Source organism: Oncorhynchus kisutch, linkage group LG28, assembly GCF_002021735.2.
Source record: "Oncorhynchus kisutch isolate 150728-3 linkage group LG28, Okis_V2, whole genome shotgun sequence".
NCBI classification, from domain to species: Eukaryota; Metazoa; Chordata; class Actinopteri; order Salmoniformes; family Salmonidae; genus Oncorhynchus; species Oncorhynchus kisutch.
Window position 1 is genome coordinate 2,122,540 of NC_034201.2, and position 15,499 is coordinate 2,138,038.

The 15,499-nt window shown below is 41.4% G+C and overlaps 1 protein-coding gene across 1 annotated transcript in view; it reads left to right on the forward strand.

Moving 5' to 3' along the window:
• The window catches only part of LOC109872623 (transcription elongation factor SPT6), a 54,240-nt gene extending 39,124 nt beyond the window's left edge, over nucleotides 1–15,116 (forward strand). Inside the window, exons 32-38 of the mRNA XM_031807428.1 lie at nucleotides 946–1,059; nucleotides 1,331–1,455; nucleotides 7,586–7,698; nucleotides 8,817–8,894; nucleotides 9,050–9,243; nucleotides 9,543–9,790; nucleotides 14,172–15,116. Coding sequence (XP_031663288.1) covers nucleotides 946–1,059; nucleotides 1,331–1,455; nucleotides 7,586–7,698; nucleotides 8,817–8,894; nucleotides 9,050–9,243; nucleotides 9,543–9,790; nucleotides 14,172–14,361 — 1,062 coding nt within the window. The 3' untranslated portion in view covers nucleotides 14,362–15,116. The remainder of the gene's footprint in view (nucleotides 1–945; nucleotides 1,060–1,330; nucleotides 1,456–7,585; nucleotides 7,699–8,816; nucleotides 8,895–9,049; nucleotides 9,244–9,542; nucleotides 9,791–14,171) is intronic.
• Nucleotides 15,117–15,499: the final 383 nt, after the last annotated feature.

Consider the following 15,499-nt stretch of genomic DNA (forward strand, 5'->3'; position numbering starts at 1 on the left):
TTGGTGCGGCTGGGTTCTGGGTTAAGCGGGTGGGTGTTAAGAAGCACAGTTTGGCGGGTCATGTTTCGGAGGACACATGACTCGATCTTCGCCTCCCGAGCCCATTGGGGAGTTTCAGCGAGGAGATGAGATTGAAATTGAGGAGAAAAAGGGGGGTAAAATACAAAAGAATAAATGCATTCAAACTGAAGAAATACTCAACCGAAATGAATCAGAGGTGCGGGAGGCTGCCTTAATCAATATCCACGTCATCAATCTCAGTTGAAGCAGTTGTTGTTGGGGGTTAACTGCCTTGCTCTCTCAAATTTGTTGATAAAAATTAATGTAACGAGTAATCCAGGAATGTTATGGGTTAATTGACCAGAGAAAAATAGCAACTATAGATCGCAATGGCTAAATGAATTCCAGATACTAGGGGTCCGCGGAGCTCCTCCTCACCACTCTATGGCAGAATGTTTTCTAGATATTTAGCCTTTTAAGGGATAGTTCACCCAGAATACAAAATTACATATTGGTTTCCTTACCCTGTAAGCAGTCTATGGACAAGGTATGACAGCAATCCAAAAATGTTTCCACATGCTAACGTTTTCGCATTTGTGGCACAAATCACATTCAAGTCATGGGACCGAGATTGGCATTTTTGGCTCCTCATGTTCATCTATAAGTGACTTTGCTGAGCTTCACAGTCAATTTTAGGCCTTACAAAGTTGATTTACTGTTTAACGGATTTTTTAAATTTTTATGCAAGCAAAAAAAAATGTATGTATGAAAAAAGTCTAAGCAATTTAGACATTTTGTAAAATACTAAACAACCTTAGTACAACACCTAGTGACCTTAGATATAATGGTGTTGGAATGACCGTCACGGCCATTTGGGTCAACTGTCCGTTTAATTTTGTTTTGAATTTCAAATAAATCTTTATTTATTTTTCTCTCGATCTGTAGGAGTTTGAGGATCTTGATGAGATCACAGCTCGTTATATTCAGCCAATGGCAGCGTTTGCTCGCGACCTCCTGGGACACAAGTACTTCCAGGACTGTAACGGAGGGGACAAGAAGGTATGTATGGTGGTGTGAATATTGTCATAACCACGGGAAGTGGCACAGAGTATTTGTTTATTTTAATCGACCTCAAGTATCTCACAGAGTATTCGTTTTACAAAGACTTACAAAGAAACAAACCTCCTTCCTGTCTATACAACATGTTTAATCTCCCCAGTGACAATTGTTTGGTTCTATTGTTCTCTATTTATAGAGCTACATATATTTTTATTCATCCACTCATCTTTTCTGACCCTCTTTCTTTCTCTCCCTCCCTCGGTCTGTGTAGAAAATGGAGGAGTTGTTGATTAGGTGTAAAAAGGAAAAGCCTGCGTTCATCCCCTATTTTGTCTCAGCCTGTAAAGACCTGCCAGGGAAGTTCATACTGGGGTACCAACCTCGCGGAAAACCACGGTGAGTTACCATGACTACTGCTAACTAACCCTAACCATGCTGGGTTACCCTGACTACACTTAACTAACCCAAACCACGGTGAGTAACCATGACTACAGCTAACCTAACCCAAACCACTGTGAGCAAACATGACTACAGCTAACGAACCCTAACCCAAACCACAGTGAGTTACCATGACTACAGCTAACTAACCCTAAACCCTGTCCCCTTATCCAGCCATTACCCTTTACCCAAACCATGATGAGTTCACCTAACTACTGAAAAAAAATTGCACACCCTTCCCCCTCATAGAATTAACTCAAAATAATGTTTACGACCACAAATAACAATAACTGTGTTTATAAACATGGCCATCAACTTTGCCACTACAGCATGCTTTTGTGGCATAGTTGATGCCACGCAGGGCTACGGGCCAGAAGGTTGAGGGTTCACCGACCACCACAGACGAGCTAACTCTCCCTGCCTGTTTCATTAGGCCTATACTGCGATCAGAGCTGGCTGCAGCCAATGATCAGCTAGGTGGAAATGAGATTTTCAACATTTTGATGCCATATTTATAATTATTTAACATCTATGCAACAAGTTTTCGACCAACGGGTTTCTGTGCCAATGCACCACACAACCAATAAACAAAGAATACCGACTTCTGGCGCTTCAATATCATGGTTTGCGTTTTCAACACCACAAAAAATAGACTATGTCAATGTCGACAAACAGAAAATACATCCCTGCCTGCATTGTAAGCCGACCCAATACCGAAGGCTTGGCTTGACTATCTCTGAATGTCATTAAACGTTTAGGTGTCCATTCATCATGGCCACTGCACAGTTTGGATTGATTGATGTTGTATTTTTCCGTAATAAATATTACATAAACACACAGTATACCGTTTTTTTATTATAAGTGCATGTTATATGATAACATAAATACAGTGCATTCGGAAAGTATTCAGACCCATTTAATTTTTCCACATTTTGTTAGGTTACAGCCTTATTCTAAAATAGATTCAATTGTTGTTTTCGCTCATCCATCTACACACAATACCCCATAATAACAAAGCAAAAAAAAATGGTTCTAACTTTATTAAAACGTCAATATTACATTTACATTCAAACCCTTTACTCAGTACTTTGTTGAAGCACCTTTGGCAGCGATTACAGCCTCAAGTCTTCTTGGGTATGATGCTATAAGCTTGGCACACCTGTATTTGGGGAGTTTCGCCCATTCTTCTCTGCAGATCCTCGCAACCTCTGTCAGGTTGGATGGGGAGCGTTGCTGCACAGCTATTTTCAGGTCTCTCCAGAGATGTTAGATCAGTTTCAAGTGTAGGCTCTGGCTGGGCCACTCAAGGACATTCAGAGACATCAAATTTTATTGGTCACATACACATGTTTAGCAGATATTATTGCGGGTGAAGCGAAATGCTTGCGTTTCTAGCTCCAATGCAGTAATACCTAACAATTTCACAACAAAAATAAAGGAATGGAATTAAGAATATATACACTATCGTTCAAAAGTCCATTAAAATAACATTAAATTGATCAGAAATACTGTGTAGACATTGTTAATGTTGTAAATGACTATTGTAGCTGGAAACGGCAGATTTACGGCAGATCTACATAGGCGTTCAGAGGCCCCTTATCAGCAACCATCACTCCTGTGTTCCAATGGCACGTTGTGTTAGCTAATCCAAGTTTATCATTTTAAAAGGCTAATTGATCATTAGAAAACCCCTTTGCATTTATGTTAGCACAGCTGAAAACTGTCATGCTGATTAAAGAAGCAATTCAACTTTGGACTAGTTGAGTATCTGGAGCATCAGCATTTGTGGGCTCGATTACAGGCTCAAAATGTCCAGAAACAAAGAACTTTATTCTGAAACTCGTCAGTCTATTCTTGTTCTGAGAAATGAAGGCTATTCCATGCGAGAAATTGCCAAGAAACTGAAGATCTCATACAATGCTGTGTACTACTCCCTTCACAAAACAGCGCAAACGGGTTCTAAACAGAATAGAAAGAAGAGTGGGAGGCCCCGGTGCACAACTGAGCAAGAGGACAAGTACATTAGAGGGTCTAGTTTGAGAAACAGACGCCTCACAAGTCCTCAACTGGCAGCTTCATTAAATAGTACCCGCAAAACACCAGTCTCAACATCAACAGTGAAGAGGCGACTCTGGGATGCTGGCCTTCTAGGCAGAGTTCCTCTGTCCAGGGGCTGTGTTCTTTTTCCCATCTTAATCGTTTATTTTTATTGGCCAGTCTGAGATGTGTCTTTTTCTTTACAACTCTGGGGTTCAGAACCAGGGCCTCGAGCTTAATGATGAGCTTGGAGGGTACTATGGCGTTGAATGCTGAGCTCTAGTCAATGAACAGCATTCTTACTAGTGATGCACCGACATGACATTTTTGGCCGATACCTATATCTGATATTTCCTTGCCCAAAAAAACTGTTACCGATAACCCATATTTAAAATTATAGCGGCCTTTTAAGCTTTCTAGTACAGTTAAATAGTTAACACACACACATGGACGCATCGGTCTAAGGCACTGCATCTCAGTGAAAGAGGCATCACTACAGTCCCTGGATCGAATCCAGGCTGTATCACATCCGGCCATGATTGGGAGTCCCATAGGGTGGCGTGCAATTGGTCCATGTTTGGCCGGGGTAGGCCAAAAAGTTATTTTGTTGGCATTTATGTATGTCCTCATTACCAGTAAAACACAATCAAAAACAATTTCTTTAACTTTCTGTTCTGCTTCATTGTTAATTTGTTCAGTCATTTCATTCTCAACCAGGATTTCTGAATACATGTCAAACAGTGAGGTTTCAGCTCTGTCTGTCAGTGGCCTCTCTTCCTCGGTGCGCACTGTCACTGTGTTTGTTTCCATCTTGTCCAGCTGTGCATGTAACATTTCAGGTAAACCCTGTTTCTTGTCTGCATTGAAATAGCGGTCCTTGTACCTAGCATCAAGCATGGTGGCGTTTTGTTGAGCTGGCGTTTCAATTAGAGGTCAACCAATTCAACACCGATACCGATTATAGGAGGACCAAAAAAAGTCGATACCGATTAATTTGACGTTTTTTTGTGTTTTTTTTGTAATAATGACAATTACAAGATTACTGAATCAACACTTATTTTAACTTAATATAATACATCAATAAAATCGATTTAGCCTCAAATAAATAATGAAACATGTTCAATTTGGTTTAAATAATGCAAAAACAAAGTGTTGGAGAAGAAAGTAAAAGTGCAATATGTGCCATGTAAAAAACATTTGAGTTCCTTGCTCAGAACATAAGAACATATGAAAGTTAGTGGTTCCTTTTAACATGAGACTTCAATATTCCAAGGAAAGAGGTTTTAGGTTGTAGTTAATATTGTATTTATAGGACTATTTCTCTCTATACTATTTGTATTTCATGTACTATTGTATGTTCTTATAGGCGCTATAGTATTACCAGTGTAACAGTATAGGTTCCGTCCCTCTCCTCGCCCCTACCTGGGCTCGAACGAGGAACACATCGACAACATCCACACTCGAAGCAGCGTTACCCATCGCTCCACAAAAGCCGTGGCCCTTGCAGAGCAAGGGGAATAACTACTCCAAGTCTCAGAGCGAGTGACGTTTGAAACGCTATTAGCGCACACCCAGCTAACTAGCTAGCCATTTCACATCGGTTACACCAGCCATTAGGCTGATAGGCTTGAAGTCATAAACAGCGCTGTGCTTGCGAAGAGCTGCTGGCAAAACGCACGAAGTACCATCGCTCAGTCAGACTGCTCTATCAAATCATAGACTTAAATATAACATAATTAACACGCAGAAATACGAGCCTTTGGTCATTAATATGGTCAAATCCGGAAACCAATTACCAGGTTTAAAAATAAATACTTCTGTGTATTGATTTTAAGAAAGGCATTGGTGTTTATGGTTAGGTACAGTCGTCCAATGATTGTGCTCTTTTCGCAAATGCGCCATTGTTATATCATCCCCCAGCATTGCATCGATTATATGCAACGCAGGACACACAAGATAAACTAGTAATATCATCAACCATGTGTTGACTAGTGATTATGATTGATTGATTGTTTTTTATAAGATAAGTTTAATGCTAGCTAGCAACTTACCTTGGCTTCTACTGCATTCGCGTAACAGGCAGGCTCCTCGTGGAGTGCAATGAGCGGCAGGTGGTTAGAGCGTTAACTGTAAGGTTGCAAGATTGGATCCCCTGAGCTGACAAGGTGAAAATCTGTCGTTCTGTCCCTGAACAAGGCAGTTAACCCACCGTTACTAGGCCGTCATTGAGAATAAGAATGTGTTCTTAACTGACTTGCCCAGTTAAATAAAGGTAAATAAAAAATATATAAAAAATCGGTGCCGAAAAATACAGATTTCCAATTGTTATGAAAACTTTAAATCTGCCCTAATTAATCGGCCGACCTCTAGTTTCAATGCCAAATGACAAAGGGTATCACATCTGCTGCAGGCGCAGTTGATGAGCTTATTTCTCGAGTCAGTTGTTAGAATGGAGCGAGCTTGTGTGTTCATGTTTCCAAGTTTCAAACATGTTCGCAAATGCCATTTGAAATGGCAGCAGCGATATGACAACCAGCACATTCATGACTATGAAATACTACTTTCCTCAGTACGAAATCTGAATTGTTCAATGTGGTCTCTCTAACATATCATTAACATTATATCCAAAAAGTCTGATTTTGTAACCTAGTACATACGATAATAAGCACTGAGCTCTGTTGACAGAGCGGTCAAAACTACTTTTGATGATTTTAGATGATGTGGTCATCTGCAAAGTTGTTTCTGTGGGTCCCAAAAAGCTGAATTAACATGACACAAACTGATTTAAATGTAAAATATAAAGTTGTTTCTGTGGGTCCCAAAAAGCTGAATTAACATGACACAAACTGATTTAAATGTAAAATATAAAGTTGTTTCTGTGGGTCCCAAAAAGCTGAATTAACATGACACAAACTGATTTAAATGTAAAATATAAAGTTGTTTCTGTGGGTCCCAAAAAGCTGAATTAACATGACACAAACTGATTTAAATGTAAAATATAAAGTTGTTTCTGTGGGTCCCAAAAAGCTGAATTAACATGACACAAACTGATTTAAATGTAAAATATAAAGTTGTTTCTGTGGGTCCCAAAAAGCTGAATTAACATGACACAAACTGATTTAAATGTAAAATATAAAGTTGTTTCTGTGGGTCCCAAAAAGCTGAATTAACATGACACAAACTGATTTAAATGTAAAATATAAAGTTGTTTCTGTGGGTCCCAAAAAGCTGAATTAACATGACACAAACTGATTTAAATGTAAAATATAAAGTTGTTTCTGTGGGTCCCAAAAAGCTGAATTAACATGACACAAACTGATTTAAATGTAAAATATAAAGTTGTTTCTGTGGGTCCCAAAAAGCTGAATTAACATGACACAAACTGATTTAAATGTAAAATATAAAGTTGTTTCTGTGGGTCCCAAAAAGCTGAATTAACATGACACAAACTGATTTAAATGTAAAATATAAAGTTGTTTCTGTGGGTCCCAAAAAGCTGAATTAACATGACACAAACTGATTTAAATGTAAAATATAAAGTTGTTTCTGTGGGTCCCAAAAAGCTGAATTAACATGACACAAACTGATTTAAATGTAAAATATAAAGTTGTTTCTGTGGGTCCCAAAAAGCTGAATTAACATGACACAAACTGATTTAAATGTAAAATATAAAGTTGTTTCTGTGGGTCCCAAAAAGCTGAATTAACATGACACAAACTGATTTAAATGTAAAATATAAAGAAAGCTTGTGGTACGCTCAGTGCTCCGATGACATTTCATAGAGATGTGGCCTCTAATTTTGGCCATCATGCCAGGGTAAAAACACACTTTTGAACGGATTATGATAGAGACATGAAGTTTGGACCATTGGTTTTCTTAGGGGATTATCTACACAATTAACGTTATTTAACTCATTGGTCAAAATATGCGTTTTTGATTTGACACCCTCGACTAAACTCTAAACCTTTTAACTAATACAGTTTGGAGCAGCTGACTGTTCTGAGGTGATGTGTTGTATCTGAATCTGTCTTGTTGTCCTCTGCCTCTGCAGTGTTGAGTTTGTGACCATCAGTCCTGACGGGTTCCGCTACCGCTCCCAGATGTTCCCCACAGTTAACGGACTGTTCCGCTGGTTCAAAGACCACTTCCAGGAACCAGTACCAGGTATGAGGGTCGTTCCACGAGTAGAGTACATTCTGGGTAGTGTAACTTGATAAAAAAAACAAAAAAACACTTAATTTCACCTAATGTTAACATTCTGTCATGTTTTCCCCATCTCAAGTTAGCGCATTTCCGTGGAGGCTGCTAGCTAAATATGCTAACAAGTGCAAACAAAAATAAACTAATTGCAAAGACAGGCAATCCGGCTAATAAAGTTATAGAAGTATAGGTAGTAGCTACCCAATGTCATTTTTGGTGAATTTGGACATTTACATGCGTATGTGAATGAGAGACAATGTGCAAATGACCAGGTTTTGATGCATGGAAGAAGAGCGCTGGCTCTGGAGCAGCATGTGTGTTCTTCGGCTTGCAAGCCTCCCCGCTTGTCCTCCAAACATAACGATGGTCATTATGGCCAAACAGTTCTATTTTTGTTTCATCAGACCAGAGGACCGTTCTCCAAAAAGTACGATCCCCATGTGCAGTTGCAAACCGTAGTCTGGCTTTAGTAGTCTATAGCCTAGGCTACTCAAACTTGACATGGCCTGGGTATGGTCTAAATGAACGAAAGTCTGAATTAATGTAATAATTAATTGATAATAAACCGAATTAGCCTATCATAAACAAATACCTGTTTGCACTTTAAGCTGACTGTATCAATCTACTGGGTTGTTGGGCAACATAAGTTTCAGCACCACATAAATAATGGACAGTTCCTTGATTCACTGCTTGCGTGACTGGCAGCCTATAGGTCTGGAATTCGCCTCAAAACAAGCTCCTGGGTTTGTAAAAAGAAAAGAAAAAACATAATTAAAAACTTTTCAGACCCGCAATGTAATTGTTCTGAATTGTGAGCCGACCCGCAGGTTGAAAGAATATTTGAGGGTCAACCGTCGTGAACAGTGGGTATCCGACCCGATGCAGGGCACTCTCACATACACCGCCCCAATCCCGCTGCAGCGTCAGCGTCTCTATCTCGCCCACAGGCTAGGCTGAGGTTAAAAACACACGTATTTCAATTCATTTCATGATACTATTTGAATAGTGTCATTATTTCAAACGCCCATCTCTACACTTTATTGTGCTATTTTGGATTTTATTGGTTGTATTTTTGTCTTCAGGCATCACCCCCAGCAGTAGTAGTCGAACACGGACACCTGCTTCTGTCAACGCTACACCAGCTAACATCAACATCGCAGGTCAGTCACACACACCAGAAATGTTGAATTTGAAAATCTTTTTTTTTTGGTGTCCTATCCAAACAAAGATATCCTAACAGTATTTCTGACTTCTCTCTCTATCCTTCCTTCCTGCCCTCCCCCTACACATCTCTGTCTCTCTCTCTGTCTTTCAGACCTGACGCGAGCTGTCAACGCTCTCCCGCGGAACATGACCTCTCAGATGTTCAGTGCCATCGCCGCGGTGACAGGGCAGGGCCAGGGCCAGAATGCCAACACCACACCCGCCCAGTGGGGCTCCAGCCAATACGGTTACACCGGGGGCAGCAGTGGGGGTGGGGGTGGGGGAGGCAACTCCTCAGCCTATCACGTGAGTTTTTGTTTGTTTTGGGTTTATAGCACTAAACGTTTTCTCAATGATCCAATATGCTTGTATTATATTAGGGTATAATTAAGCTAACTCGCAGTGTGTAGCACCCACCTGAGTGATGCTAAGGAAGCTTGTTGTCGCAGAAAGATCATCAAACATGGACCATAATCACATTGGAGAGATGAAAACCGAAATAGTGAAATATTAAAAGTGGAATGTTCTCTTTTTTTACTGATGTTTGCCACATATCAGTTGATTGATGGACTGACTGATTAATTTACCGATTGATTAATTTGCAGGTATTTGCAACGCCCCAGCAGCCGATATCGACGCCCATGATGACCCCCAGCTACTCATACACCACCCCCAGCCAGCAAACCATGGGTACGCCCCAGTACCCCTCCTCCACCCCCTTGTCCTCCCACGGACACACACAGAGCAGCCAAGGGCAGGGCCACAGCAGCAGCAACAGTCACCATGGACACTCGTCCAACACACCTTCCTCCTCCTCCACCTCTTCCAGAGGACGCACGCCGCAGCAGCCTAAGTAAGTAGAGATGGGGAGTGTGTCTGTGGTTTAGTTGGATGCGTGGTCATGTGTGTATAAGATGGAGTTTAAATTGTGTTCTAAGCCAAATTCCAAATGATGTGCCCCCAGCCTCAAGGTTTGGAGTTTTGCACCCCATTCTCTTCACAGAGCACGAGATAGCACGGATAGCACTGTACCGTCGAAGCTGCCCTGTACCTAACCTAGCCCTCTAAAAGACTACAACATCCAGACTGCCCTGTACCTAACCTAGCCCTCTAAAAGACTACAACATCCAGACTGCCCTGTACTTAACCCAGCCCTCTATAATACTTTTTACCCCTCTTGTTTATCTTTGTTTAAACATGTATCATTGAAACCAAGGCTAAAGGGAGCCCTGCATGTACACAATCATACAATTTTACATTTCCAACGGACTAAAAACATACAATAAGCAATTAAGCAATTAAGCAATAAGCAATTAAGAAAATAACTTAGAAAACACAATGATGAAAAACGAACATTCATCAGTAAAAAGGCCATTTGATCTGCCTTAGCAGCACCAAAACATCCAACTTCATTCCACAAGTAAGGTGTAAAAAAAAAACTAAACACAGATCTACCGAACTCAGTGGAAACCAAAAAGATCTCGAGAGTTAGCCATTCTTTTTTAGATTTGATTAATTTAGCAGGCCCCTTGTTTGTCTGAGACTGGGACTTTGCGCAAGAGGGTCCCCACAATTGTCCCCATGTTGGGGAATAAGAGATTTGACATAAAATATGTCACCAAATTACTGTTCCAAACAATCTGATCATTCAACTAATGGTGGCGTTCTAAACAATTCCCATAGGAATTTCAAAAGCGCAGGTCTTGTGCAACGTTGCCATGCCTTCATTTTTTGTCTAACATAAATGATATACATATTAGGAGAGAACTGAAGTCTCTACCTATCCATTAATGTACATACAGTGGAAACGGCATGTGATCTTCAGACCCCTTGACTTTTTTGTTACGTTGCAGCCTTATTCTAAAAATGGATTGAATAGGTTTTTTCCCCTCATCAATCTACACATAGTACCCCATAATGATAAAGCAAAACCAGTTTTTGATATTTTGGCAAATGTATAAATAATAAACTGATAACACATTTCTATAAGTATTCAGACCTTTTACTCAGTACTTTGTTGAAGCACCTTTGGCAGCGATTACAGCCTCGAGTCGTCTTTGGTATGACTCTACAAGCTTGGCACGCCTGTTTTTGGGGAGTTTCTCTACGATTCGTCTTTGCTGAACCTCTCAAGCTCTCTTCACTGCCACTCCTGTGTTGTCTTAGCTGTGGACTTAGGGTCATTGTCCTGTTGGAAGGTGAACCTTTGGAGCAGGTTTTCATCAAGGATCTCTCTGTACTGTGCTCTTTATCTTTCCCTCAATCCTGACTAGTCTCCCAGTCCCTGCTGCTGAAAAACATCCCCACAGCATGATGCTGCCACCACCATGCTTCACCGTAGGGATGGTGCCAGGTTTCCTCCAGACACGACTTTGGCATTCAGGCCAAAGAGTTCAATCTTGGTTTTCATCAGACCAGTCCTTTAGGTGCCTTTTTGGCAAACTCCAAGTGGGTTGTCATGTGCCTTTTACTGAGGAGTGGCTTCCTTCTGGCCACTCTACCATGAAGGCCTGATTGGTGGAGTGCTGCAGAGCTGGTTGTCTTTCTGGAAGGTTTTCCCATCTCCAAGTAGGAACTCTGGAGCTCTATCAGAGTGATCATCAGGTTCTTGATAACCTTGCAGCCCATGGCCCTTCGCCCCCGATTTCTCAGTTTGTATGGCCGGACAGCTCTAGGAAGAGGCTTGGTGGTTCCAAACTTCTTCCATTTAAGAATGATGGAGGCCACTGTGTTCATGGGGACCTTCAATGCTGCAGAAATGTTTTGTTACCCTTCCCCAGAGCTGTGCCTCGGCGCTATCCTGCTTCGGATCTCTATTCCTTTGACCTCGTGGTTTTTACACTGTCAACTGTGGGACCTGATATAGGTCGTAGGAAAACATTTTGAATCTCATAGCAAAGGGTCTGAATACATTTTCAGTCACCTTGTCTGAAGGACAAGTGGATAAAAAGGTTAATGTCAAGCCCTACATGTTTATTTTTTAAATTATCATGGAATGTAGGCCTATTGAACACCACACATTTGCTGCCTGAATGATAGAACATTTATTAACATGTTAAAATGTTATGGGATTTTTTGCCATTGTTTTTGATGGTAGGCCACTCTGGTAGGCCTACATTATGATCAAGTAGCCTACTTGGCCACTGTTAGAACTGTTACTTAAAGCATGTAACGTCTGTGTTCACAGTAAACGCGCGCCTGAAGTTGCACAGAATTTTCTCAATGTTCAGGTTTGTGCTCAGCAGACCTGGAATTTGCTCAGTGATGGATTTTTTGTTGTTGAGGGAACATTGGTTGGGGGTACTCGAGGACCAGGGTTGAGAAACACTGAGCTAGATCAACAGTGCATGTGGAGGATGCCTAATGTAGATGGAAAAAGAAATGCATTGCTTTACAATGACCATTAGGGTGTGCCATTTCCATGCCTATTTTGCCATACTCTATGAATATGACCATAGCACATGATTTATGGCCTTTGTATGGCATTGCCAGCAGTAAGATTTGAGTTTGAATTTCCAAAAAGACGTGGAAGGTAGCTTTCAAATGATATGTCCCTTTCTGTTTTTTGGACAAAAAAATTGTGCGACGGGGTGTCCCTCAGTCGTTGGACCCGGTACTTTAACAACCACTCGAGTTTAACAGGTTAACTAACTCATCCATTTACATTTTGAAAGATGGATTTTCGTCAATTCAGACACCCAGATATTTAGAAGCGGGGACACAATAAATGTGTGCACCGTCCAATGTACTTATTTATAAATCGTCAGATGCATTTTTAAGCGTTTTTTGGAAAATAACATATGCTTAGTTTTACCTGTATTAAGTACCAATTTTGGTTCAACAAAGTCTTTCTGCAAGGCAAAACAGGCAGATTGTACTTCTGAAAGAGCCTTGTCAACAAAAGGGGCAACAGAATACACAACCATATCGTACGCATACAATTGGAGGCCACAATTTCTTTGACAAACCACTGTTGTTTATATAGATAGTCAAAAGTACAGGGCCCAAATTCTGCCCTTGGGGGACACCTGACAACACCATCAGAAACACTTTGTCTTTAATGTCAGGTAGTTTTCAAACCAATTGCAGGTAGCCTGACCCAGGCCAATTTCAGACAGTCTACGAATTAATAAGGAATGGTCAACAGTGTTGAAAGCCACCAACAGGTCTATGAAAAGGGCAGCACAATGCTGCCTTTTGTCCATGCAACTTACTATGTCATTTATCACCAAAGAAGCAGCAGATGTAGTGACTTGGCCTGAAACCAGACCGATGGACACATTTTGAAACTAGAAAAGATGGACACATTTGAAGCTAGAAAATATCTCATTTGAGTGAGATTGGGCAGTAAATATTATTTACTTTGTGAAGAGGGGGGCACATGCTTCCAGACCCGACAGATAGCACCCAAGATAATTGTCAGCTTAAAAATATACAAATGATTCCACAATTAGAGTATCAGAAAGCTGCAGCAAGAAAGGATCAAGCAAGCTTTTGGCGACATCTATAACCAAAAGCAAAAAAATACATTTGGGGATAGGGATATTTAGAGAACAGTTTATTTCAAATATATAGCCATCCCTCCTCCTGTTTGTTCTGTCACACCTGAAGATGTTGTAATTAGCACTGTCAATATCCTTATGCGGGATCGAGACATTTAGCCACGTCTCTGAGAACCAAAATATCCCGGCTCATGTCATGCACCCAGATATCAGGAAGGTCCAGACTTTGCATGCTGAAATGTAACCAGGGTTCTAAAGTGCGACAAAATATTTAGCTGTGTGACCAGCAGTTTTATTTTGGGAGTTTGAAAAATATCTTGCATATAATAGTTGTACTAATAATCAGGCTTCGCTGTACCATTGTTTCAAAGTGCCCTAGAGAAACAAGCCTGTGAAGATTCATTAGCGTCATGGTTGCACCATTCCTACAGCGAAACTGGCTTGTTTCTAGCTCAACCAGGTCAAAGATCTAACTCATATTACCGGCACAATATTTGTATCTTCCTATATCGCATCGCCGGTACCACCTTTTACATTCGTAAGCCATGTCGTAAACTGTTCTAAAACTACTTGCACATTGACGTCGTAAACTATCTGCCCTGTACCTAACCCAGCCTTATAGAACACTACATCATCCCAGCTGCTTTGTAACTAACCCAGCCCTCTAAAACACTACAACCATCCAAGCTGCCCTGTACTTAACCCCACCTTCTACTCTGTCTCCCCCTGCAGGTCGAGCGGCAGCACGGCGGTGGACTGGGCCAAGATGGCGGAGCAGTGGCTCCAGGACAAGGAGGCGGAGAGGAAGAAGCAGAAGACCCCCAGGATGACCCCACGGCCTTCCCCCAGCCCCATGATCGAGAGCACCCCAATGTCCATCGCTGGAGACGCAACACCCCTTCTGGACGAGATGGACCGATAGAACGGGCTGGTGGTGGTGGTGGGGGGGGGCACTGTATTCCCCCCCTTATCCCACTCCTTCCGAATATACCACTCGCTCTCATCAACTCATCCATCCGTACGCCTGCCTACCCCCTCAAAATGGACCCGTTCCTTTCAGATTCAGAGCCTCCTTAGCTTCCTCTCCTCCTAGCCCACTAGCTAACCCTCCATACCCACTTCTTGTGCCCATTGGAATCCGTTTCTAGCTACTGTGTATCTAGCCATGATTTTCTCCCGGCACATCTCTTCTTCAGTCTATCACTCACTCTTTTTTTGCCAGCCACGTCATCCAGTATTTTATTTAGTAAGGATATTACCACTGTCAGGCAGGCAGAGTGTCGACACCAAACACTTTAAATAAACTGCTGACAGATGGAGTTATAGGGCATGGACCTAATGGAGAAATTCTTTGTTGTCAGACAACCTTTCTCCTTTTCTTTTCCATTTAATAACATGCGATAGGGTATGCTGCGCTTCATTTTTTTCTCTTAGATTTTTAAGCAAAATATTTTTCAACGTTTAGGGGATGGTGACGAAAGGGTCCGATCAGGTGGCGGGTTGTTATGTAACGTTCCTTTGGCTGTGTAGACCCGCCCCTTGCCACCCTGGTGATCAGTGGGTTGTGGCGAGAGGCAGCCGAACTAGCATGTCGAGGGGCCAGTCAGGAAGCTTGTCTGCGTTTTTGTATTGATGCATCGGAACTAATAAAGACGCTGTTTTCAGTATGAACCCTAACTCTGGACTGTTCACATTGTCTGTCAAACCTATGCTTTTGCATATGAGTCTGGTATTGATCCCCCCAAAAAAATTGCTATTGAATATTAAGAGCCCTGTCCTTATTTCAACTAATATGTGGTGAATGAAACCTTGGGGAAATGTGATGATGGGAATGATTGAAACATGAGATTTACCCTTGTCCTCTTCCATCCAAACCCTACTGGTTAGTCATTGTTGCATTCATTGTACCAACCCAGACCGACGGACACAGGGATATGTGGATGTAACATGGTTTACTAGTATGTCTCTCTTTTGATCTGTCTCTTTGGGAGACGAGAGAGAGAGCTACTAGGCTTTGTTCTTGTTTCTTATTCTAACCATGAAAATAGTACTAATGGTAA